The sequence below is a fragment of the Myotis nattereri genome (genome assembly GCF_964212035.1).
Source record: "Myotis nattereri genome assembly, chromosome: 2".
Taxonomy (NCBI): domain Eukaryota; kingdom Metazoa; phylum Chordata; class Mammalia; order Chiroptera; family Vespertilionidae; genus Myotis; species Myotis nattereri.
Window position 1 is genome coordinate 116,506,642 of NC_138076.1, and position 27,156 is coordinate 116,533,797.

The window sequence follows — 27,156 nt, forward strand, 5'->3', positions numbered from 1 at the left end:
TTTTGCTACTGTTATGAATCGTAATGTAAATATCTGATAGGCAGGATGTATTTTCATTGTTCGCGACCCACAGGTTGAGAACTGCTGCTCTAAAGTTTGCTTCTATGGCTTTCTTTAGTGGGGGTTGAAGTTTGTCCTTTGATAAACACACCACATACCAGAAAAACCACCTCATCAAACCATGGTATGTAAATAACTCTCTTAATCCTAAAAGAGCTTTCTTTCATATAAATGATGTGCAGTTCTTGCAGACTGTCCAAAACAATGCTTCAGAGTTCTTGGATCTCAGCCCCAAGAATGGCCTATTCAGCAGAAAATCTGGCAGTCCGCTGAAGCTATTTCCTTCAGTTGTGTCAAGGCTGCAGTAATCTGCTAAAAGACACGCTGTCCATACCTTGTAGATCTGTATCTAATTCATCAAATGATTATAAAATATACTTAGAACCAAGAAACGGAAAACATGAAGATAGAAAGTTCCAGAATGTGTAGGACTTCCTGGCTGGTGTGGCTCAGTTGGCTTAGCATCATCCCATGCACGGCAAAATCAATGGTTCAAGTCCTGGTTGGGGCACATGCCTGCCTTGTGGGTTTGTTCCCAGGTTCGGTGCATACTAGAGGCAACCAATCGATGTTTCTCACAAAGACATTTCTCTCATTCCCTCTCCCTTCCTCTTTCTAAAATCAATAACAACATACACTGAGTGGCCAGATTATTATGACCACCTGACGTTTGTAGGCAAATAAGCTATAATTTCTCCTGAAGTTGCTAGAGGGCCAGACCATTATAAATAGGGAAGCAGGTTGTTTACCACGACAGAAGTGATTTTTTCTGAAGATATGGGTAAACAACGTGATTTATATTACATACACCCACACACACACACACACACACACACACACACACACACACACACACTGTGTGGCCAGATTATTATGACCACCTGACGTTTGTAGGCAAATTAGCAGTACACTGCATTGTATGGGATATGGAAGCCGAAGGCCTGTTCGAACACCTTTGCTATCTGCAGTTACCAAGATGAAACGTCTCCAATTTGCACAGGAACACAAGGATTGGACAGTCGAGCATTGGAAAAAAGTCATGTGGTCTGATGAATCACGTTTCCAGTTGCATCATGCAGATGGCAGAGTGAGAATTTGTCGGAAACAGCATGAAAGCATGCACCCCACATGCATGAGTACAACCCTTCAAGCTGGTGGGGGCAGTGTTAACAGTTTGGGGCATGTTTTCCTGGCATGATTTGGGCCTTTTAATTCGTGCTATTCATCAGGCATGGTGTCAGATTCCTCGCATCACCTTTCAACATCTCGTGGAGTCAATGCCAAGAAGAATCACCGCAGTATTGAAGGCAAAAGGTGACCCAACAAAGTACTGATGGGGTGGTCATAATAATCTGGCCACTCAGTGTGTGTGTGTGTGTGTGTGTGTGTGTGTGTGTGTGTGTATCCCACGTTCAAAGGAAAAAATCACTTCTACTGACGTGGTAAACAACCTGCTTCCTTATTTATAATGGTCTGGCCCTCTAGCAACTTCAGGAGAAATTATAGCTAATTTGCCTACAAACGTCAGGTGGTCATAATAATCTGGCCACAGTGTATATTTTCACTTAACACACATGGAAAGTAATCTCTTGAAGGTGCTACTTCAAGATAAATAATTTATCTGTCATCAACTGAACTAAGCAATTTTTATGCCATGAAGAAAAAATATTGATACTTCGGTCTGGCTTCAGGAGGCAAGAGATGATGGAGAGAGAGCCAGTGAAATAGAGGATGCAGTCCACTTGGAGCAGGGTGCAGCCCTCCTGCCCTGTGGACTTCTAGCACTGGGCCTCTCTGGACAAGCAGGTGTTTTTTGTCTTTCACATTTTAGATATCAAAGAGTACTTTGGCAGAGGAAGTTTCTGGATAAATAGTATATCCACACATGGAATTTCCTACATCAGTAATTAAGTATAACAATCTAGTATAAAAAACAACTTATTGAACCCAATCACTAAATTCTTGACTCTTTATAAACATTTCAGTGTCAAGTTTCAAGTTGTTTTTCAGGTGCTACTTTGATAACAAGTAATTTAAGTAGCACAAGGCAATGTCAACCCTATTTTACAATTTAAAAAAATCTTACTTAATAGACATACAAGTGTTTTGAAAATAAAAACACACCACAACTCTATTTCTATAATGTAGTAGTTAATGGAATTAAGCAGTTAAATATAAAAGCAAAACTAACTTTGGGAGTAGTGTTGCTTTGGGAAAAATGTTTATAAAAGTTCAACGCTCACTGAACAGTAAGTCAGCCAAAACTACACAATTGTGCAAATAAGGTTTTTCATTCTTTTATAAAGACCCCAGCGATTCTTTCTTGTTAACGGGAAGAAGTCAGAGTTCTGGTGTAGTGCGAACATATTCTTACAGATGCTAAATGCAGCAGCACAGGAGGGATCACTAGAAAGTCTGCAGAGTAGGGAAGAAACGAGCACATGGGACTAACCACTACAGGAGAAAATCCCAAAGCATGGAAAATTCCATTACTGATTAATCCAACCAATAAGTGTGTATCACACCATACAAACAATCTATTAACTGCCAAGAAAAGAAAAGAAAAGAAACCACAGAGTAATACAACTGGGGATTTGGGCATCAGAAACCAGATGTAATACAGTAAAAAATCAGCAAACTCTGCCCTGTTGATGTATCTCAGTGGTTGAGCATCAATCCATGAACCACAAGGTCACAGTTCGATTCCCAGTCAGGGATTCCCAATAGGGGGCATGCAGGAAGCAGCTGATCAAAGATTCTCTCTCATCATTTATATTTCTATCCCTCTCTCTGAAATAAATAAAAAACATATTTAAAAGAACCAGCAAACTCTAAAGTAAATTTTACTATTCAGACTTTTTTCTTTTTGAGAGAGAGAAACATCGACTTCTTGTTCCACTGATTTGCCCATTCATTGGTTGCTTCTTGTGTGTGCCCTGACCAGGGATCAAATCCGCTACTTTGACGTATCAGGAAGATGCTCTAACCAACTGAGCTACCATTCAGACTTAAAAATTACTTACATGCGATGATATAGCCAAGAAGGGAAATATGAAAACATGTTCTGGAGCAAATATTTCAAGATTCATTTTACAACATGTCAAAAAACTTAAACACAATCTTCTGTACCTGTATTACTGCTATGCTTTAAGTTGCTGCATACTTTAGAAACATCTCATTTACCACTGACATACAACCCATGCATGCTGCTGCAGTTGGATTGGCTGGAGCAATGCTAATGAAGAATTTAGACTGTGTTAAAAATGGAACAGGTACCCAATTGTGACTTCAGGGGAAATTCTGAGAAACAGTTCATGCTGATTACCCAAACAGCATAATTGGGCCTGCTCCCAAGGTCTTATACTTATAACAAGGGCATTGTGTTAATATAAATGTTCAGGACCATACTTTCACAACTGATTTGAAATAGCAAACCCCTAATTCACAATTCTCCCCCAGCATTTGCTTGATAGAAACTAGGCCATATACTAAACTTCTATATTACTTCATACAGGTCCAAGTATATACAAGACTCTTTTTACTATAACATGCAAGGAAAGAAGCCAACATAAAGTGGTTAACAGCATAGTATAATGATATCACTGACCCTCAGAAGAACCCTTGAAGTCACTGTCCACCTTTTATTTGTTAGGCAATTAATGCTTAGGGAGGCTGATTTGTCCACCAGTAAGGTCAACCAATAAGCGGTACACCTGATTCTAACTTCTGACTCCATATTCTAGTCTATCTAAGATATTTTCTACATTTTGAGGATGATCAAGTGCAGCTTTGGTACAATATAGATTAAACAATGAAAATGAATGTATTTAAAAATAATGCCAATGGAGATTACCATTATAAAAAATGATAATTTTTATGAACTAAGTATTAGTGAACCCATATCTGGGTTCTTAACCAAATATTCTCTAACTCATTGACTCTTTTCATGGTTAAGATGTACAAAAAGCAGCCCCATTTCCAGCATGTTTCAACCTGGATTTAGACGTATACAAGGATTACTGATCAACTGTTTAGTTTCTCAAACTGAACATTTGGCAAAGCTTTAGTATCTTCATATGTACCTGAGGTAACAAAGGCAACATCGTGGACGTTAAATGCTGAGCCTAAGGAGTCAGGCATTCCTGGGTTTGTATTTACTTATAAGCTGTATAAGCTTAAGCTGGTTACTTCTGCAAACCTCAGTTTCCATTTCTATAAATGCGAAAAACACTATCTACCTTGAAACAGGATTAAACTGGTTTTTCCCACTTGGCTAGGTGAATCGGTCTTCTTCATAGTCACAGCTACATGTCTGTTAAGCTGTCTGCTTTTGGCTAAGAATAGGCCCAGTTTGCTTCCTCATGTCCTAGCTTGTTTAGCACAATGCTCTTAGATGGGGAGCAACTTATTAGAACAAGAAAATAGAAAGGAAATTTTACTAGTAGCTTGCTTGCTACAAGTCTGGGCAGCAGACAGTGACATACCTGTAGGCTGACACTTCTAAAGACAGGCATTTTTCAGCAGAATAGTTTCTAATCATAAGGCTCTAGAATCCCCAATTTTTCCCATCCATTTAAGGGCAAATTGTAATCTTTGTTATGTAAACAAATAAACAAAAAACAGGAAAAAAAAAAAAAAAAAACACCCTCTAGAACCAAGTCCGGAAAGCTTAGATCACAAGGTCTGATGCAGAACATAATCCAACTTTCACTTTGACACAGAGCATGATGATTATCCTCTTTATTCTTCAAATTCAGGGAAAGAGATGATAATTGACGCTTATATCCCCAAATTTATATTAATCACTTTTGAATAAAAAGTGTGAAGTATTCCAAGCACCACGATTTAAGTTTAAGTATGCAGGACAGAGAAGGCAAGCAAAACAAGGTCTGAAATAACTTAGGTGGGGAATCTCAATAATGTGTGATCCTTAACTTGAAATCTGAGTTCCAATTAAAATTCATTCTGAGATCCCATATAATTTACCAAACATGCCAGTGAGAAATTAAGAGCTGTAATTGGAAAGCTCAGGAGGAGCCAAGATAACTGGATCAATTGTCGTGATAATGGTCTTTTGTTATGTTAATAGATTTTAGGAAAGCCCCTTGGTAACCTAACTAGGGATTGGTTGCCAGGGAACCAACAAGGTGATTGGAGGGTTGGAACATTCAGTCCCATCCCTTGACTTTCAGGGAGGGGAGAGGGGATGGGGATTGAGTTCATTCACCAATGGCCAATGACTTAATTTCACCTATGTAATGAAGCCTCCTTAAAAACTCCAAAGGATGGGGGTTCAGAAAACATCTGGGTTGGTGAACATGGGGAGATTAAGGGAGAGAGGGCATAAATACTCCACACCCTGCCCCATACCTTGCCCTATGCATTTCTTCATCTGTATTCTTTATTATAAACTAGTGAATATAACTAAATATTTCTCTGAGTTCTGTGAGCTGCTCTAGCAAAGTAATTGAACCTGAAGAAGGGGTCATGGGAACCTCCAATTTATAGCCCATTTGTCAGAAGCCCAGGTAATAACCTGGACATGAAATTGGCCTCTGAAGGGTTGGGAATAGGGGTGGGGGTGGTGCAGCCTTGTAGGACTAAGCCTATATAACCTGTGAGGTCTGTGCTATCTCTAGGCAGACAGTGTCAGAATTAATGGCTGTGGAAAACACGCACTGGAAGCCTTTACCTTCTATCAGGCCATACAAAGACTAGAATTTCTGACAATTTTCTACCAAAGCAAGGGAAAGTACATTTTCAAAGGCAAAATAAAACCTAAGCAAGCATACATCAGTTAACCCTATTAGATTTTATTTTTTGAAATGTTATTGACCCAAATCTGAAACCATGCAATAGGTATAATGTAGAGCAGGTGCTCACAAAACCAACTGTGGCCGCATTGAGAGGGGGTATTTCCCACTAATGTGAGATATTCTCACTTACAGCCAAATTTGGGCTTTCCAGATCCAAGTCCTGACTTCTTAGATGTGTATACACAACATGCCCAACTCTTCTTGGCTCACTGATTTCTCTGGACTCATGGACCACCTAACAGATGGATCCATTTGTAAGGTCCACGAGGTCCCCACTGTGCAGGCTACTTCTTTGGCACTCTGTCTTTGCCACTCTATCTTTGTCATGACTACCGAAAGAACTCCTAGTCTGTCTCCTCCCTGACAGTCCGTCTGTTGTCATTTATATGTGACAGACTATGGAGCTAAAGACATACAACCACAAATTTGTGTTTTTTAACTCCAAAATTTATAGAATAGTTATTTCAGCCACTCAAATTCAAATTTAGCTTAGGATATTCAGTGGGAAAAAACAACAACAAACTATGCATTTATTGATAAGTATTTTTTTGAGCGTCTACTATGGGTCAGGCACTGTTCCCGGGGCTGTAGATACTGCCAGATGGTGTTGGGGGAAGGGTTACAATTTTAAATAAGGTGAAAGAGTTAGAAAGAAATGACACATGTATTCACAGTTCTGTGGTCCAACCTGATTGTAAACTACAAAGGCAGAAACCAAATAAGATTCACCTTTGCAATCCTAGTACCTGGGACACAGCAGGACTTCAAAAACAGCTGCTGAAATAAAATACATATAGTCTATATTTTTTCCAAAGCAATGCTACTTGTAATTTATGACATCAACTTATTAAAACAACAGGTCATGAAATAAATGTATTATTTGGCATTGACAAAACAGCAAACCTTAGAGTCAAATCATTTGAATTCCTCCTCATGGTCCCCAAAACAATAACCCTACAACTTTTGCCCCACTGGAATTCTGTGGGGACCAGATTCCAAGGATAATCTTATCACTGTTTCATATTGTTGCTGCTGTAAAACAAAAATGTCCTTTCTTCAACTTCAAGTGGGAGATATGTTACCCTTTATTGTAGACTAGTAAGAGCACAGGGAACAAATGTAGCATGGGACAAAGGTGGTAGGGATGGCAGTATCTAAGGCTCTTGGGGAGAGAGAAGACATAAATGAAACGATTCCAAAGTATAACTACCTTTATCAAAGCTCTTTGATGCTTATCACCTCAGCTCTCCCATGGAAGCCACAGGAGAGGTATGCTTCCTTGCCTCACTCAAGAATTTTTTTTTCTTCTCAAAGCTTGTTAACTGTGGTGGCTGAGTATGCAAGTGTTATCTGATGAGTGTACAAACTAATGTCATTAAATATCAGTCCTTCTCTGCAGTCTGTCCTCTGTTGCAGCAGTCATACTAACACTGACATTTAGTCATGTATGCATTTTCCTTCACTGAATAAATACTAATGATACCCTGCTCTATGCCTGGTAGGGTTTTTAAGTACTAGGGATACACAGGCAAACAAGGATGAAGCCCTTGCCCTCAGGGAGCCTATATTTAAATGAGTCAGAGAACATATAATACATATACATATATATACACATACATATATATATACACATACATATACATATATAAACTAGAGGCTCGGTGCACAAATTCATGAACAGTGGGGTCTCTCAGCCTGGCCTGCGGGATTGGGCTGAAACCAGATCTCCGACATCCCCCGAGGGGTCCCAGATTGCAAGAGGGCAGAGGCCTGGCTGAGGGACCCCACTGGTGCATGATTAGGGCTGGGGAGGGACGCGGGAGGTTGGCCAGCCGGGGAGGGACTCGGAGGGCTCCAGGGCGTGTCCAGCTCATCTAGCTCAGTCCTGATTGGCCTGACCCCGGCAGCAAGCTAATCTACTGGTTGGAGGGTCTGCCCCCTGGTGGTCAATGCATGTCATAGCGAGCGGTTGAGCGGCCTTAGCGTATCATTAGCTTTGATTGGTTCAACGGCTGACTGGATGACCAGACACTTAGCATATTAGGCTTTTATTATATAGGATATCAGTTAATGATGAGTACTATAAAGGAATGAAGGTCAGGGATAGAAAATGGTGGAGGGCCCAGAGTTGTGGCTTAGAGGTTGAGTGTCGACCTATAAACCAGGAATTCATGGTTCCATTCCGGTCAGGACACATGACCAGGTTGCAGGGCTTGATCCCTAGTTGGGGGTGTTGCAGGAGGCAGCTGATCAATGATTCTCTCTCATCATTGATGTTTCCCTCTCTCTTCCTCTCTGACATCAATAAAAATGTATTTCAAAAAAAGAAAGAAAATGGTGGAGGTTTATATGTAGGCACACATGCTATTTTAGAAAAGGCAATTATGGTAGACAGCTTCCAAGCAGGTCCTAAGGATCCTCTCCTCCTGATATGTGCACCTTTGTAAAATTCACCCTCAGTGTGGGCTGGACCTATTGAGTCACTTCTGACAAACAGAATACAGTAGAAGTGATGGGCTATCCTTCTGAGACTAGGATATAAAAAGACTGTGGCTTCCATCTTTAGCTCTCTCCCTTTCCTGGATCGCTTGATCTTGGGGAAGCCAAATGCCATGGCATGAAGCAGTCCCATGTGAGTGAGCTTGGAAGTAAAATATCCCCCATTCAAGTCTTGAGATGATTGCAGCCCACATGACACCTTGATTACAGCCTTGTGAAAGACCAAGTCACAATCACCCAGCCAAGCTCCAACCAGATTCCTTATCCACAGAAACTATGAGAAATGTTTGTTGTTTTTTCAGTCACTGAGCTTTAAGACAATTTGTAATACAACAATAAATAACTAATACAGTGGTCAAGGATGGTCTCTCAGAGTAAATGGCAAAGTCTCTGATATGGAACAAACAAGGCACACTTAAAAGTGAGAAGGCCAGTATGACAGCCAGTCACAGGTGATAATATGGACAGAGACCAGTTGGAGCAAGCAAGCCTTGAGGGCTGCTGCAGATAATGAGGCATAACCAGTACTATGAAGGCTACTATCCCAACTACCACGAACTGGCTTAAACAATAACCAATATAATAATAATAGCAATAGCTAATATTTGCATATTATATATACAGTACTAAGTGCTTTATTTCACATAGTCTTCACAATAACCCTATAAAATAGGTATTATTATTAACCCAATTTTACAGATAAGGAAACTGAGGCTCATAAAGATTAAGTCACTCTCCCACATTCACAAGTTAGGAATGTGAAAGATAGATCTTCTGACTTCAGAGGCCTTATCCTTCATCTCTGCACAGTACTATCTTGAAAGAGAGGCCCTTAGAAAGAAAGCCTCTTTCACCCTTGAAAAAGAAAACAGACAAACAAAACCCAAACTGTTGTTTAAACCAACTAGTTCAGTCTCTGTCTGATTAGATGCTCCCGGCTGTTTGATTTTCTCTTGGAGCCCTTTTACTAGCATTGGTTGAGGTATTATGTACAATTTTTTTGAGGTTTGACCCAGGTCAGCAATGATAAATTTAGAAAATCAAATAAGCAACTTTTCTTTTTGACATATATTAAGTGCTTTAATTAACAAATATAGAATTTACTGAGGATTAGTATGATTAGATAAAATATTAATATATTCCATTTTCTGCAATTTTATACTTAGCTGACCTAGCTTGAGTCTTGGCTTCCTATCAATATTCAGATATTTCAGTACCAAACCAGGTATCCATCTGCTATAGAACTTGCTTTTCCTTCCTGCTTAACCTTTGTCTTGAATCTTGGGAAATAAATCTTCCATCAGAATCTTAATTTCTTTGTGAAAGAGAAGAAACACAATCCATTTACCTTTTATTTTTTATTTATATCCTATTAATAGGAATGCTATTTTAAACTATTTTTCTGAAAAGCAATGGTGTTGGCATACTGATAACATTCCATATGGGGTTCACAAATTTATATTATAGTGCTGCGTGGGCTAGAGACAAAAAAATAACAGGTTACTAAAGTTTTTTGTTTTCAAGTTTTCACCTAAAAGAAAATTAACAAAGCCAGCTTGTTTGACAGAATTAATGATACAACAATAGCTAACATTGATTGAGAGTATGCTATATGGGACTGATAATAGCCTATATCCAGCAGAAATGATGGGCTGAATAATAGTTACAGCATCCCATTCTTACTGACGAAGGCACAAAGAGGTCAAACAGCTTGTCCAAGGACATACAGCTAAAGTCTAGAGCCAAGATCCAAGCAGTATGATTTCAATAGTGCAACCTCTTAGTTCCTACGCTATACTGACTCAGTTATTTAGCCTGAAAAGATATGCAGGATCCCAAGCCCACCAACTTCTGCTTCTAAGAAAGATATGCTTTTCTCAAAAATACAAAAAAAGTCCCATTAAAATTCAACTCCCCTAATACATATATATACTAGCCAATTCAAAACGCCTACACAATATCCTAATGTCCCAGACAGTAACTTAATATTCTTTTCTATAATTATTAGGTAAAAACATACAAATTAAAAATGTGATATAAATCTAGGTACTAATAAAACCCACATAGACACAATGCTGAAAGTTTTTCTTTAAAAAGGTTCATAATTTTGCTTTTTCTATGGTAAATAATCTAAATTCATCTTTTAGAAGATTCTGAGCATATTCTTCTTTATGCTTGGTCTTTCTCTGTTATTTCTGTTCAAATGTCACCTCTTCAGAAAGGCCTTCCTTAACTACTCAAGTCTCTCAGTGCCCTCTCACCCCCATCATTCTTTTACTTCCCATTTATACCACTACCTTAAATTACATTATATATTTATGCACTTATTTATATTAGAAAATAAACTGCATGTAGGCAACTTGTTCCTTGCTACATTCCTAAATGTGCCTGAATATATATATATACTCACTAATATTTATGGATTGAATAAGATGAATGAAATGTTCTGAGAAGAGCAACTTGGTGAAGGCAGACAGCTCTAAGAGTCTGTCAGCTTACTGCCCTGCCTCCTCCTATCCCCAATCTTCACATCTGTAGTCCTGGATTAAAGCTCTTGTCTAAGATGTAAATTCTTCTAACAAGGGTGGGGGAAGGAGGTAAGAGTGGTTGCTTCCATTAGCAAGGACAGGCTGGGAACAAGATGGTCTATCCTGCATTCTGGTTTGGGTCTTGAGGGGGTGGTAGGAAAATAAAGGGGTCAATGACATGGGTATGAGGCCATTTTCAACCCTATACAGAATTTTCAACCCTATACAGAATCTGTCTCCAAGTTATTTTAATTCTTTTTTAGCTTTCTGGTCTTCATCCTTTTACTTCTATTCCTATAACTCGGCCTCCTTATATTACATTTGGGCTGTTACATATGCCCAACTCACTGCTGTCTCCCAATGTTTCCTTTTACTCATCCATTATGCACAGGCGTGGGGTGAAAAACAAAACCTTTATGGCATTCTCTAGCTCAAGAGTCTTTAATGGCTCATTTTCACTGGGAGACAGGAAACTATCTCCAGTGCCTAGCACAGTGGCTGGCTGAGGGGGTACTCATGAAACAATCATTGCTTCAATAGTGTCTGTCTCTCACTGATACCATTCTATGTTCAGCACATAATACTCTATACTGAACATTAGAGCACTTCATCATAAATGCAATCTGTTTTCTTTTTCATATGTACAACTGTCTTCTCTCCAAAACCACAGAGCTTTTTAAAACAGACTCATATCTCTTATCTGCACCATTTCTCAGGACTGTGCCATGACTATGTACATATTTTTTGCATAGAGATCCACTAATTTAGGTTTGGAAGAAATTTCATGATGGAAAAAAAATACAAACCATACATTAACCAAACTGGGATAGTTTGTAAAGTTTCAAATAGCAAACAAACAACATTAAAAACTTGAGCTCAGCCGAAACCGGTTTGGCTCAGTGGATAGAGCATCGGCCTGCGGACTGAAAGGTCCCAGGTTCGATTCCGGTCAGGGGCATGTACCTTGGTTGCGGGCACATCCCCAGTGGGAGATGTGCAGAGGGCAGCTGATTGATGTTTCTCTCTCATCGATGTTTCTAGCTCTCTATCTCTCTCCCTTCCTCTCTGTAAAAAATCAATAAAATATATTAAAAAAAAAAAAAGAATTGAAAAAAAAAAACACAAAAAAACTTGAGCTCAAAAGATTTGGGATCTTTATAAGTATTTGAAAGTACACTAGTGGACTCGAGTAAACTTCCTAGGAGCCCAGTTGGAGGGATATTACAAAGATTATCTTTGATTCTAAAATTATGCTAACCAAAATTGATGACTTTTGTCTAGGGATCTGGAGACTAACTACAATCTCTCGTTTTTAAATCTTCTCTCAAGGATATTTTTTCCATTGATTTTTAGAATGTGGAAGGAGGGAGAAAGAGATTGAGAAACATCGATGTGAGACAGACACATTGATTGGTTGCCTCCTGAACATGCTCCAACCAGTGTGGGGAACAAACCCACAATACGGGTACAGGTATGGTATGCATGCCCTGGACCAGGAATTGAGCCTGCGATCCTTCTGTCCACTGTCTGATGCGCTAACCACTGAGAAAAACTGGCCAGGGCATAGCTACAATCTTAATAACTTGTTCAAGGGAAACAAAATGGTGGGCCATAGAACTTGATATGGTTTCATATTTCCTGAAATACAAGACACTCTTTGGGTCAGAATGGTACTGAATGGACTTTTTATGTAGACACTTTATCTCTACAGAGATTCTGTAGGCACCTGTGTGTTATACCAACTAATTAGAGCATTTAGATATTATAGCTATATGCAATTTATAATTTGTAAAGTGCTTTGAAAAATGGAAAGTGCTAGGTAAGCAAATTATTATATACTAGTGGCCCAGAGCATGGATTCATGTATATTGAAAGTAAATTAATTAGAAGAAATATTTTAATATCACTATTCGCCCTTTCTCTATAATAGAAGTGTGAGGAATCAGGCTCTCTCCTCTCTGGTTCTGGAGTGCATCACCTGAGAACCACTGCTGTGAAGTCACCACCGCAGCTCAGCAGTTCCTGTGTTGAGCGTTTGCCCCCTGGTGGTCAGTAGGCGTCATACCTACCGACTGGTTGGAAGGTCGCTTAGCCTTTTATTATCCTATATAACAAAAGGCTAATATGCAAATTGACCAAACAGCGGAACGACTGATTGCTATGACACGCACTAACCACCAAGGGGCAGACGCTCAATGCAGGAGCTGCCCCCTAGTGAGTAGTGCGCTCCCACAGAGGGAGTGCCGCTCAGCCAGAAGCCAGGCTCATGGCTGGCGAGCACAGCAGCGGTGGCAGGAGTCCCTCCCGTCTCTGTGGCAGTACAAAGGATATCTGACTGACAGCTTAGGCCCAGAGCAGGCCTAATCCATCAGTCGGACATCCCCCAAGGGCTCCCAGACTGCGAGAGGGTGCAAGCCAGGCTGAGGAACCGCTCCCCCCCCCCCCCCAGGGAACGAATTTCGTGCACTGGGCCTCTAGTTATATACTAAAAGCCTTTGATATGTAATCATTTTAATAATTATCTCTTACTATCATCCTAGGAAAATACTCTCTATCCTTACCCCATGACTTTTATCTTTCCTCATCCCTGCTGCTTCCCAATGTACTGTGGTATATTTTCTTTACTGGAAAACCCAAATGAAGTCCTTCTTCTGTACAGTGAGTATTAATGTCTAGCCTTCTTAGGCACTAAAGTAATGCTGCCCACTGCTCACCAACCTCCCTGTTAAATTCAATAAACATGTTTTCCGTCCTCATGTTCAACTCATTCAACATCAATATCCCTTGTGGAAGCCTTGGCTTCCACAACTCCACTTTCTACAGAATTTCCTGCTATCTCACTGGCTGTTCCTTTTTTACCCAAATTTTAAACGCCAAGCATGCCCAGGGCTTGGGCTTGGGCCCTCTTCTTCCCACACTCAAGCTTTTATGGATTTGCATCATCTTTATGGCAAGAACTCACTAGGTAAATCTCTAGCTTCATTAGGTCTCTTTCACAGCTTCTAACTCACGTATCTACTATCTACCATGTTCAGAATGGAACTTTTGAGTTTAATCATCCTCTCCACCTCTGAACCATTTCAGTAATTTGGCCCCAAATCTAGGTAGAAGTCATCTTTCTACATCCAATTCCTGAGGCCTACCAATTCTGTACAAATTTGGTTCAAAAATACATCTCCAATCTACCCTCTTTTCTCTATCACTAGGTTACTGCCCTTCCAGGCCACACCAAAGTTTCTGCTTCTACTCTGGCCTCTCTACAAATTCATTTCCCCACTTTGTAATCAAAGAATTCAGAAATCATTCCCGTTGTACTTAACACCCAACTCCTTACTACCCCAGCCCTTCTTCCCATTGAACCCATAGGATAGGCCCTTGTCCTCCTTACTTACCACGCTACAGATATATAAATCTTCTTTCAATACATTTAACCCCTCAAAACACCAGTTTTCAGCTTCTGGACTTTTGCACATACTATTCCCCCAGAATGCATTTTCTCTCCTTTTTGCACAGCTAGTTCCTTCTGTTCTGTAATTTCTGGAAAATCTTCACTGACTTCCACACCTAAAGTAGAATCTCCTCTCATGTTCTCTTTCTCCCCCTCCTCCCCCGCCCCCACAAATACAATGTAAAATTTTTTTACTCCTTTTATAATGTATAGTTCATAAGACCTGTGTCTCATCCACTAGCATATCTATCCTAGGACCTGGTATATGCTAGGTGATCAATAAAAACAAAATATATTTATCTAAAGAAGTTGCATGTAGAAAATGCAGATTCTGTGGCAGGTCAGTAGAAGAGGTCTGATATGAGTGAATAAAAGGCTACATATACATGAATTCATCTGGCATTTACTAGTGGTCCCCTACCTATTAGGCATTGTGCTACAAGTTGGTATAATGGTAGACAACATAAGCACTAACAATCACGTAGTAAATCCAAGACCAGGAAACAGAGTATAATGAAAGCACAGGCAAGTACCCAAACTAGGATGGGGAGTCTTACATCTAAGTTCTTACCTACACTGCAGTACGGCAGAAGAATCCTCCAGGAAGAGGGAACAATGCTGAGAGTACTGGGGTGTGGGGTAATCAGGTTCAAAGGTTGACAGACATTTAGGGTAAATTATGAATCAAGTTGGTGTAGGATAGATATGAATCAAGTTTGAAGAGATAAATAGGACAGCTCTTAGATGTGATTCACTAATATCTTATTTTTAAAAAAATCATTTTGGCCACATGGAATTTTCTTTCTTCCTGTCCTTACTTTCTTTCAAATACTGCTTCTTTCATGTAACCATGGGCTATTCTTAAGATACCCAAGGACTGAAAAAGTTATCTGGTCATCCCAGTAACCTCCCTCTCTAATAGAATTAAACTCTCTTGAACTACTTAGGTCAAAATAAAGCAGTAAACTGGTATCTATCCTATAAATATAATGATGGAGCTTGATACTACCTAAAATTCAATTCTATGTGAAACCAGAATTCTCAGTTTTTTCAAATTATTCCCCACCCTTACCCAATCTACCAATCACAGCAAAGTAAGAATTTTCTTATGAATTACTAAAATACATGAAGCAAGAAGCCAAGTTCTCCCCCCTCCACTTCCATCTTTCTTTCCTGCTTTCCCCCTCCCAGACTGCCCGCCCCCCCAAAAAATTAGTCTATCTGGGGTCATGCTTTACTGCACATCTCCCTCTCCCCCAATCACAGCCATGAATGCTTATTTCTTTTAATTCCCTTTTAAAAAAGTCTTTGTTTAGGCCCCTGCTTTTCTCATAGTTTCATCACTTTCCATGTTGGCTCAATTAATAAACAAAAACCCCCAAAATAGTCAACCTTGAGGACCAAGGAACAGAAACCACTCAAATTAGTTTAAAGAGGGAATTTATTAGAATACAAAGGTTCTTGCAGGGATTCCCACAGCTGTAATGAGTTAATAGCTAGAATCACACCTTTCTGAAGAGCAGATCATGTTGTAATCATAAACTTCTATTTCTGGGTTTTGCAAGATCACGAAGAAAATATCCCAGAGGATGTTCCTCCCTCTATAGTGCACAGGGACTAGAATGTGGATTCATTTCTGCTTGCTTTTTGGTCCTTATATTCCTTTATGCTGGCCTCAAACTTGTCAAGCACATGTTGGCAGACATTCATGAGCTCATTCAGGCCTCTCTGAAATGGCTCAACAGCTGGAAGAGCACCTCGAGTCTGAATTCGTAAATTAATTTTACTCTCTGAAGGATGGGTTGTAGTGTAACCACAAAATTCCACTTCCGGGTTCTTCATGATCATGTAACGAAGAGAATTTCCTAGGGTATGGTCCTCCTCGTGCAAAACAAATGTCACACAGTGTCTATCTGTTCCAGCTGCCTGGACCATTTCCAGAGCTGTCTTCCTCTCGCCTTCAGCCATTGAGGTCTTCAATCCAGACATTTTTCTACATACATATTTTTTATAAAAATGAGATCATACTGAACATGATTTTGTAACTAGCTTTTTTTTTTCATTTACTATATCACAATTGCAACACATTAATACTCGATGCACTCCAACTACATAAAACTATTAACATTAGCCCTTTATTTTCCTGCCTCCACATATTCTATCAATAAATACCTAATTTATTGCCTCCAGTTTCTCCCTACTCCATTTGACCATCTACATGGCCACCGGGGAGTTTTCTTAAAACACAAACTTAAATGTGTGCTAAAATATTCTGTTGCTAGAATCACAAGAAAGGATAGGTTTAGAATAGGGTAGCCTTGCAAGAGCACGAAAAGGGAGTTGGAAGGCGTAGAGGAGCACAGATTGTTGTAAGATTAGAGGCTACAGATGATGACCCTGCAGGCCTAACCGTGGCTTCCATTTGGAGGAGGTAAGGAAGCTAGCTCGGGGGGTCTGAGAAGCGTCCATGAGGCAGGAGGGAGGGAGGAGGAGAGCTCGGAGCAGAGGAGGGAGCTGGGCCACGGCACCGGGACGGGACGGAGGCCCGGCGTGTGATTTCACACGTTGGCCGACTGACCCCGGCTGTCCTAACCGGGGAAGGGCAGTCTGGGGGTTTCTCACAACTTGCCTTCCCTCCTTCGTCTCTAGTGTTCTGAGCGTTTCTATTCAAACACATGCCTGACTCCTCTCCTCTTTTCCCAACCGGAGCCCTCTCTCCCGCCCAGGCGCCCATTCCTCCCTCTCTCGTCCCCGGCCTTCCCCGTCGGGCCTAGACGCAGAGGCCGAGGCCCCGGCCGGCCGCGGGCCCCTCCTCGGCCGCTGACGCCGGGGCCGGGAGCGGCCCGCTCCTCCCGCCCGCCCGCCCGCCTCCTCGGCCGTTACCTCTCCAGCTCTTGGTCCTCTTCCATCGCGGGGACGGCTTCCGGGATCTTCAGGTGCAGCTGGCGGTCGGGACGCTCTGCCCCATATCGCGAAGCGTGCGAGAGAAGCAGGAAGGAAGGAACAACCGACCGACGGAGGAGCGGAAGGCGGAAGGAGGGGGGAGGGGCCGCGCGGCGCCCCAGGCCCCGCCCACACCCGCCCGCGGCGCGAGGAGGCGGGGCCCGGCCCCAGCGGGTCCTTTTGCTGCTGGAAGCGAGCCGAGCCGCAGAGCTAGCGGGGCAGGTGGGGTCGGGCTCCCGCCCCACCCGAGGCCGAGACGGCGCTGTGGGCGTTGGAGCTCAGCCCCGGGCGCCCTACCCCAGGTGAGGGCGAAGGGGGCGCGGCCCGCCTGCCTCCCCCAAATCACCTTCCCACTTAGGGCCCAAATCCGGCTCCCTTTGGACTCGCTGCTGCACCCACGGCGGACGGTGTTACGCTCGCGCAGGACCCCAGCCCTTGGGGGGCTTTCATGGAACGCCAGGCTTAAACTATAGCTGATAACACATCTTAATAAATTTCCCAGTAGAATAGGGTAGGGTCAAGACGGTAGTTGTCCGACCGAGGCTCTTCACACAGCTCAGCTGGGTCAAAGGACAAGCGTCTGCCTTGCTCTCTTGGGGGGAAAGTGAGAGTTTGGAAGGAAACTTTCCCCTCCCCTGCTTTCTCCCCTAGGATCTGTTCGACCCCTGGAGTACGTGCTCCCTCGCCTGGGACTTCCTTTCCCCTCTCCCCTTTTGGCTTCTTCAACCTCTTCACCTTTGTTCTCAGGTTCCCCCTCCCCCGCCTCGGCAACCTTTCCAGCCATACTCGCTCTCCGTCCCCTCGGTTATTCTTCACGAACAGTCTTCCCTTCCCGGCTCTCCTGCCCCCCTCGCCCTCCTCCTTCCGGCCAACCTCTGTCTCTATCACCCTACCCCAGCTGTCCTTTCGCCCAGCACACCTACGTTCCTGCTCCCTGTGCCACCTGTTCTTCCTGAATGCCCCCAGTCACTGCCTCCCCGCGCTACCCAGTGCCCCTCGCGGCCTCGGATAGTCCGGAGCCCGTCTTAAGCCAGGTAATCCGGAGAACCCGGGCGAGAGCGGGTGGGGGAGGGTAGGCGGCGCGGGGCGCAGCGGGCTCACTCTAACTCGGGAGTGACGGCTCTGGCCGGACCCGCCCCCTGAGCCCTCGGATAGGCGGATCCTTTCCCTGTCCCGCCCTCCTCCGCCCTGTTCTGCCGCCAATTGGTCCAGGTGCGTGTCGGGTTGGGCGGCGGGGCCCTGGCGTTTTCCCCCGGGAAGGCAGCAGGGGCGGTTGAGAAGTGAAGTCTTAGCCAGAGTTTGCTTCTTGCCAGGAAATCTGCGGCGGCCGCGGCGGCGGTGGCGGCAGCGCTTCCCGGCCGAGCGGAGGCCGCCTCGCTCCCGGCTCCCTCAGCGGGCGGAGAGCGGAGCGGGCTCTGGGCTGCGGCGCCCGGAGCCGGTGCGCGCCCGGGACAGCCGCGCTTCCCCAGTGAGTAACTTTGTCTGGACCGCGTCGCTCCGCGCACTCCCGCCGGGTCCCGGGCTGCCGCCTCAGGTGCGGGCGTCGGTGGGGAGTTGGGGCAGCGCTGCGCCGGGGAGGCGGCCGGAGCGGCGCCGCGGCGGTCCCCCACCGCTCCCCTCCTCTCTCGTCCTGGCCGCGGGCAGCGTGAACCCGTGCGGGGCTGGCCGCGCCTGTCCGGGGCGGGAGCGACCAGCTGCCCTGCGCCCCGTGCCCGCCGCCCGGCAGGCGCCTGGGAGAGGCGGGCGGCCCCCGGCTGTTTCCATTTGGTGGTTCTGGCGGCGGTGTTGCTGATCTTTGCGCCCTTTGCTTCTTTAGGGAGGGGAGAGATGGGGATGAGTTCTTATTTCCTGCGTGTGTGTTGTCATGAGTCAGAGTGGGACTGGCTGCCTCACATTGGGTCTTGTCCCCCTGCAAAGGAATGGGAAGAGACCATATCCTCCATCCCAGCCCGTTGCCTGTAAATCTATGTTTTTTTCTTTAAAAAAACACCACAAACTTTATTGTTGAAAGTATTACAGATATCCCCTTTCCCCCCATTAACTCCTCCACCCCTCACCCGCCCCCCTCCAGGCCTTCTATTGTTTGTGTCCCTGGGTTATGCATATATGCATATAAGTTCTTTGGTTAATTTCTTCCAATCTTCCCCTCTTCCCTCAGAATCCTCAGTCGGTTCCATGCCTCTGTGTCTCTGGATCTGTTTTGTTCATCAGTTTATTTTGTTCATTAAAAAGCACATATGAGTGAGATCTTGTGATACTTGTCTTTCTCTGTCTGGGTTATTTCGCTTAGCATGACACTCTCCAGTCCCTCCGTGCTGTCTCAAAGGTTAAGAGATCCTTTTGTTTTTCTATTTACAGGTGCGTAATATTCCATGGTGTAAATGTACCACAACTTTTTTATCCACTCCTCTACTGATGGGCACTTGGGCTGTTTCCAGATCTTAGCTATTGTAAATTGTGCTGCTCTGAACATAGGGATGCATATATCCTTTCTGATTGGTGTTTTGGGTTTCTTAGGAAATATTCCCAGAAGTGGGATCACTGGGTCAAATGCGGTTCCATTTTTAGTTTTTTGAGGAAACTCCATACTGTTCTCCACAGTGGCTGCACCAGTCTGCATTTCCACCAGCAGTGCACGAGGGTTCCCTTTTCTCCCTTTTCTCCATGTCCTTGCCAGCACTTGTCATTTGTTGATCTGTTGATAGTAGCCATTCTGTCACCTTACTCTTTAGGCAGGAGAAAGTGGTAGAGAGATTTAACATCTTCCACACCAGGAGGAGGGGATTTCAAAATATGGAGCTCGATTTGGAAGCAGTTGCACACAAAGCACCATTCAGGAAATGCGTCGCTCATTCTGCAAAGCTTTATGCCCTGCTTTGGCTAAGGACTTTTGACTTACGTGTGCTGTTTCTTCTGATATTTCAGTTTACATATAATGCTATGATTCAAGACATCATATCTGCCAGGAGCTACTGTACATGGACTGGGCTTAACTGTATAGATGTTTCTTTTTAAATCACAGAAACCAGAAATGAGGTTGAGTGAAAAGCAATGATGAGCTCTGGTCTAGGGGAACTGCCTGCACTTTAAAAATTTCCTGTTCTTGCTGAGTGGTACTTATTTGTAAACTGGCTTTCATTTCCAGGACAGATTTTGGTTTTTATATTTTGTTGAATGTACTGTGACACAGCACTGATGAAGTTGGACCTTAGTAGTTCAATTTTATTTACTTTATTTGTTTTGATTCCTATCTCCATGCCCCTTTCAAAAATGGACTTTGATCTAGTATTCTTTTTGGCCTGTCGAAGCTGAATAACAAAGTTTTGCCTTTTTAATTTTTTTAAATTGATTTCAGAGAGGATGGGGGAGAGAGAGAGAGATAGCAACATCAAGGATGAGAGAGATTCATTGATTGGCTGCCTTCTGCACGTCTCCCCCCTGGCGGGGAGGTTACGGGGGTGGGAGTGGGGGATCAAGCCCACAACCCAGACATGTGCCCTTGGCTGGAATCAAACCTGGGACCCTTTAGTCCACAGGCTGACACTCTATCCACGGAGCCAAACCAGCTAGGGCAAAGTTTTGCCTTTTTAGTTTGTCCAAGTCACACATGTGAGTTTTCCCATAGGGGTAAAATGTAGGCGAAATCAGAACCAAAGTAGAATCACACTACTTTGAATTTGGCCCACTTGTGTGTTAACATTCCTAATTCTCTATCTTGTTCCTCTCCTTTCCTCATCAAGTTAGATATTTTTCATTATTTATTCATTCAGCAAATGGTAGAGTGCCTACTGCATGCCAGGCATTGAAGGCAGGAGTCAGCTTTTGCTATAGTCTCATTTGGAAGCTGATCCATACCTCTATTTCACTGGCTGCCTGAAAGTAATTTGAGCAAAGTGCTGTGGGAACTTAAAAGGAAGCATTTCTGCTTGGAGTTTGTTAGGGAAGGCCTCACATAGTCAAAATCCCACTTCAGATTGGTGTGGAATTTTGCCAGGTACATTGTGAGCAGAGGGACCTACATATAGGGTGTTGCATTATGAGATCTGCATATAGTTAATCTGGTTGAAGCACACAGTGTCTGGGGTTGGTGTGGTAGTCAGGGGCTGGTGTATTACTCATTTCAGAGCACTTAGCACTTTGTCTTGCTCACAGCAGGCACTCAAATATTTACTGAACTGAATTGAACAGAAACATGAAGGATTCTGTCTGCCAAATTAAGAAAATTGGACCAGGAGAATGTCATAATGACATTTGCATTCCAGAAAGATATCTGCAGCAGTGGAGAATAGTGAGGTCCAGATGGGGGTTAGGGAGACAAAATAGGAGCTGTTACACTATAGGTGGTAAGTGCTCAGGGCTTCTCGATTCATAATTGTCTGGGTTTGAACCTGGCTGTGTCACTCACTATGTACCCCCTTTTTTTCCTTAGGTTCTTCATTTCATAGGGTTTGGGGGATGAAACTTGGAAAAACATCTGTATTACTTAGAATAATGTTTGGCACGTGGTTAGGACTTGGTAAATGTGAGTTATTTTGTGTGCAGGCAGTGGAAGTACAAATGATGTGTCTTTTAGGAGGTATAATTGGTTGGATTAGGTAAGTGACTGGATATGATTAATGAGAGAGGGATCGTTCCTAGGTTTTTTGACTGGCGGCATTGGAGTGTACTGGTTAAGCTTGCTGTGGAATCAGAACAAGGGTTAAATTCTATGACTTACCCTCAGAATTACCATCCTGACTGTTAGTTTCCTAATGTTTCAGAAATGATCATAGTACCTGTCTAGTAGGTTTTGAAGATCAAATGAAATTAAGCACATAATGCCCTTGGCAGAGTACCTAGTACATTACAAGTGCTCAATAAATATTAGTTGTTTCTTTAGTGATGACGACATTAATGAGCTAATGGAATGTTAGACGATATGAGAAGGAGCAGTTAAAAACAATTGGTGGTAGGAGTGGGGAAGGGAAGATAAATTAGTTTTGGACCAACCTAGTCAGCTGCTAATGGATGGTTGAGATGTCTTATGAAGTTGTTGGACAGATGTATCCAACAGGAGCTAGGAAAGAATGGAAAGAGAAAAAGTAAAGCCTTTGTGGGTTTGGTACGCTTTCTGGAAAATTTGGGTAAAAGGAAGTCAGAGAAGTGGTTTATGCTATAGCAATACCAGGAGTGTTGATGTTGAATATTAGGCATCTCTAAAATCTTTAAAGTAAATTTGGCCACCATCACAGCAGAACTCCAGGCTCATATAATCTGATTGGTTCTGTGCCTTTCTCCCTTCTTTCTCTCCTTTCTGATTGCCCCCCCAAAATCCAAATCTTTTTATTTTATTTTATTATGCAGAGACATTTAACTTTTCTCTGCATATGGGGCAAAAGTTAACTCCAGGCCCACCTTTCCATATCACAATCCAGGTTTCTAGAAGAATTGAAGGTCTCGTTTTATAGGTTCCATTCTACTTAGAAAGCTGTGTTGTTGAAAAAAAATAAGTGTGTACATATGTGCGATATATTTGTACACATAGATACAAATATATCTTATATGTACAACTATGTATGTATATATTAGTGCAATAGGGAGAAACAGACTTGTTTAGGAATATTGCTTCCTGCAGAGTTGAACTGACAATAGCTGTGTCATAACTTTGTTCTCTCTTGGGTATTAGCAAAACTCCAGAGTGGAGTCTCTGGTGTCTTGATAAGAAAAGCTGAAAAGAAAGAAGCAGAAGTGTTGTGGGCAGAGAGGGTTAAGCATACTTCACATCGAGACTTAGGACTATTACTTCTGGCAATCAGAATCCATCAGTGGAAAAATTATGTAGTGGAAAAATGATTTTTTTCTCAAAATTAGACTGGGTAGGAGAAATGAGAAATAGAAACATGCAGAAAATAGGCAAAAGTAAAAGTATAAGTATATACAATTTATAAGCATACTACTATGTATAATATACATATAAGCTTATATGTATAAGTATACTGTAAACAGTGTTGTCCACTTAAAAACATACCACTTTCATATGTAAAACAAATGGAGTTTTAATTTTTATCTTTATTAAAATGATAATCTTTGAGTCCTTTTAAATAACAAATTGCCTTGGGAACCCTAGTACACTGCTGGTGGGAATGCAGACGGGTGCAGCCAGTATAGAAAACAGTATAGAGTTTCCTCAAAAAAATTAAATATGGAACTGCCATTTGACCCTGTGATCCCACTTCTAGGAATATATCCTAAGAAACCTGAAATACAAATCAGAAAGAATGTATGCACCCCTATGTTCATAGCAGCACAATTACAATAGCTAAGATCTGGAAACAGCCCAAGAGCCCATCAGTAGATGAGTGGATAAAAAAGCTGTGGTACATTTATACCACAGAATACTATGCAGCAATACAAAAGAAGACTCTCTTACCCTTTGAGACAGCATGGAGGGACCAGGAGAGTATCATGCTAAGCGAAATAAGTCAGTCAGAGAAAGATAAGTATTACATGATCTCACTCACACGTGAAATCGAAGTAACAAAATAAACTGATGAACAGTGGATCCAGAAACGTGGGAGCACGGAACAGAGTGGGGAATCTGGGAGGGGAGGTGGGGGAGGGTGGATGGGTGGAAGGTAATCGACCAAGGACCTTACATATATGCATACTAGAGGCCCAGTGCACAAATTCCTGCATGGGTGGGCTCCGGCCCGCCTGCCCCGATGGGGGCCGATCTGGGGGGGCAATGGATATGGGGGGTCGGGGGGGAAGGGGCCTCCCCCATTGGGCCTGTTGGCTGGTCGCAGTGCGGTCATAGCGACCTGTCGTTCTGGCATTCCTATTGCTTGTCTTTTATATATATAGACACAGACAATGGGGCGGTGAGGTCCTGGGGCAGGGAACAGAGTCAGGCTGGAGGGAGTCAGTGGGGGAAAAAAGACATGTAATACTTTCAACAATAAAGAATTATTTAAAAAACAAACAAAAAAACAAATTGCTGTAAAATGTGTAATAGGGGCCACTGCAAAAAAATGTTTATAACCAAGTTATGAGGACCTATGTCTTATGTAAAACAAAGTATGCTTGGTTGGCTATAATAAAGCTTCCAAAGGATCTATAGGCCATTATTTTTAGTTAAAAGCAAAGCTAGTCTAGGAAATATTGATACCCCTATCACCTACTCCCTCCCCCCAAATTGGGATTAGGCAACCAATCTGAAAAATTAATCCTTTATCAGAATTCTTAATACTGTTCAGTTGAACTGCATAAATAATTATTGAACAAGTAAAGTGGAGTCCTTCACTTATACATTATTTCTTTATTGTATTGTGACCATTACCACTCCCACATGATCTTAATGTTTGAACTTTGACTTTCAATGTAATTATATTCATGGAATACCTAAGCATCCGTGATGTGATCAACCCTGGGCTATGTGGAACACAAAAGATTTGTCCCTGCCCTTGTAGAACTTGAAATCTTAAAAACATTCAGTCAAAGAGTTAAGCATTTGCAGTAGGGTGACTAATACACTTGATTTCTAGTACCTTAGCTCTTCAACTCCAGTGACCTTCACTTCTGCTATATTTTAGCTTTCCCCAAAACTTTCCACAATAGAAATCTTAAAATTATATATCCTGCTCTGTGACTACATCCTCCTATCCATCTAGCTCTCTCACACCCACACTTTATATTACAACATCCTTCCTTTTGACAAAGACATCTTGCCAGTCCTTTATTGCATTCCACCTCCTGTTACCTGTTGTATTTACATTTATTGGCCCTTTTTATCCCCTGTCCAATTTGAATTCTTTGTTAAGCACTTTCACTGCTACCTTTGCCTCTCTTCAACTTGTTTTTGTGCTGTGCCTGCCAGAAAACATCCCTGATTAACTCTGCTTCTCCTGCTTCTTTCCCTGAGGTGCTTTGGTAGCACCATTAAAAGGCCAAATCTTCACCCTGGCCGGTGTGGTTCAATTGGTTGAACGTCTTCGAATGCACTAAGAGGTCACCAGGTCAGGGCACATGACAGGTTGTGGGCTCTCTGCCTAGTAGCGGATGTGGAGGAGGCAGCTGATCCATGTTACTCTTTCTCATAGGTATTTCTCTTTCCCTCTCCCTCTAACTCTAACATCAATAAAAACATATTTAAAAAAAGAAAAGGCCAGACACTTAATGTAGATAATTGGCTCTGAAACAACCAACCATTCCCCCATTCCTCTCAGTCAACTAGTGCTAAGAATACTGGAGTATCCTTGTAGAGCTTACAATCTAGAGGAGATAGGCATTCATCAAATATTAGCACACATTATAGTTACAAAACATGGTAAGTGCTTTGAAGCAATAGTATGGGCAATGTTGTCCAGTACTAGTCACTAGCACATGTGGCCATTGAAATGTGTCTCATCCCAACTGAGATGTGCTATATGTGTAAAATACACACCAGATTTTGTAGACTTTATATCCCCAAAAGGTAAAATATCTCAATAAATTTTATGTGTGAAGTGATAATATTCTGGATATATTAAGTAAAATAAAATGTTAAAAATCATTCAGTAGTTTTATTTTTTAAAATATGATTACTAGCCTGGCCAGCGTGACTCAGTAGTTGAGCATTGACCTATGAGCCAGGAGGTCATAGTTCAACCCAGCCAGGGCACATACTCGGGTTGTGGTCTTGATCCCCAGTGTGGGGCGTGCAGGAGGCAGCTGATCAATGATTCTCTCTCATTATTGATGTTTCCTCTCCCTTCCTCTCTGAAATCAGTAAAAACATATATTTTAAAATATGGCTATTAGAACAATTAAAATGACATGTGGCTCATATTCTATTTCTGTTGACAGTGCTGGCATAGGGTGTTGTCCACAGAGCAGGGTGTCACTGAAACCTTCCCTGAGGAAATTGTGTTTGAACAGATCTATCTGTCTGAGGAGGTGTTGAACAGGTAAATCCTCCTCAGAGGAAGCAGTCAGAGGTGGATGGCACTTTGAGGGAGGGTGAGAAGCTGGTCGGAGAGAGCTGGGAGAGATTGGTCAGGGAGAGGTAGACAGTGCCAGATCATACAGGCCTTTTTGGCCCTAATAAGGATTTTGTTCATCATCACTCATAGATTATTCCAAACCTTCATCATTTACAGACTCTTTTATCCAACCCTCACTTCTTCTGTAGTAATCTGGTCGCTTCATGATCTGGTTTGATTTCTCAGATTTCTGTCCCTCCCCCTTCTTAACTTATCTACCAGTATTATCAGTTTCAGATCTGTTGAAGTCTAGCTTATCCACATGTGCCCTTGATCTCATCCTTCAAGGTCTCTTTCAGGAGAGGCTTCATTAATTAATTCCCTTCTGTATTTAATCCCTTTCTCCTCACTGGCTTTTTCATATTAGTCTATAAGTACTTTCCAGTCCATTGACCTTGCTGTACCCTCAAGTTACTGTTCTTGAAGCATAACACAATATTTTTAAATTTAATATTTATATTATTTAAAATAGTTTATTAAAGCTGTATTAACAGGTAATCAATATAAAAGTATTAATAAGATATTTGACTTTTTCATATTAAGTATTTGAAATCTGGTTATATTTTATACTTATGGCATATCTCAGTACATGTGCTAAATTGTCAGTGATTAAAGTAAAAAGAATCTTATCAAAATAATTTAACAGAAAAATATTTTTCACTGCTCCAGGTTCTTTTTTTTTTTAATGTTTTTTAAAAAAATTTCTTTATTGATTAAGGTATTACATATGTGTCCTTATCCCCCGCCATTGCTCTCCCCACCCCTACCCCCCATCCAGGTTCTTTTTGTTGTGGTAAAAAAGCATGTAACATAGAATTTACCATCTTAACTATTTTTAAGTATATAGCTCAGTGGTGTTAAGT

At 42.2% G+C, this 27,156-nt stretch overlaps 2 protein-coding genes across 2 annotated transcripts in view; both read right to left on the reverse strand.

Annotated features, from left to right (window-relative positions):
• Window positions 1-17,415, reverse strand: part of LOC308513509 (protein POLR1D) — a 58,592-nt gene extending 41,177 nt beyond the window's left edge. The window contains exon 1 of the mRNA XM_081083620.1: window positions 17,235-17,415. Coding sequence (XP_080939746.1) covers window positions 17,235-17,260 — 26 coding nt within the window. The 5' untranslated portion in view covers window positions 17,261-17,415. The remainder of the gene's footprint in view (window positions 1-17,234) is intronic.
• Window positions 15,775-17,328, reverse strand: LOC308513508 (DNA-directed RNA polymerases I and III subunit RPAC2). The gene is made up of 2 exons (XM_081083619.1): window positions 17,235-17,328; window positions 15,775-16,344 (listed from the first exon to the last, which is right to left on the reverse strand). Exons 1-2 carry the CDS (start codon window positions 17,258-17,260, stop codon window positions 15,969-15,971), a joined length of 402 nt encoding a protein of 133 aa, XP_080939745.1. The 5' UTR covers window positions 17,261-17,328; the 3' UTR covers window positions 15,775-15,968.
• Window positions 17,416-27,156: the final 9,741 nt, after the last annotated feature.

What these genes read in the sequence shown, in the direction of transcription:
- LOC308513508 (XM_081083619.1), bottom strand. Translation starts at nt 17,260, where the DNA reads ATGGAAGAGGACCAAGAGCTGGAGAG. An exon ending in GAGGACCAAGAGCTGGAGAG is followed by an intron (nt 16,345 to 17,234) that starts GTAACGGCCGAG and finishes ATATGTATGTAG; the next exon opens with AAAAATGTCTGGATTGAAGA.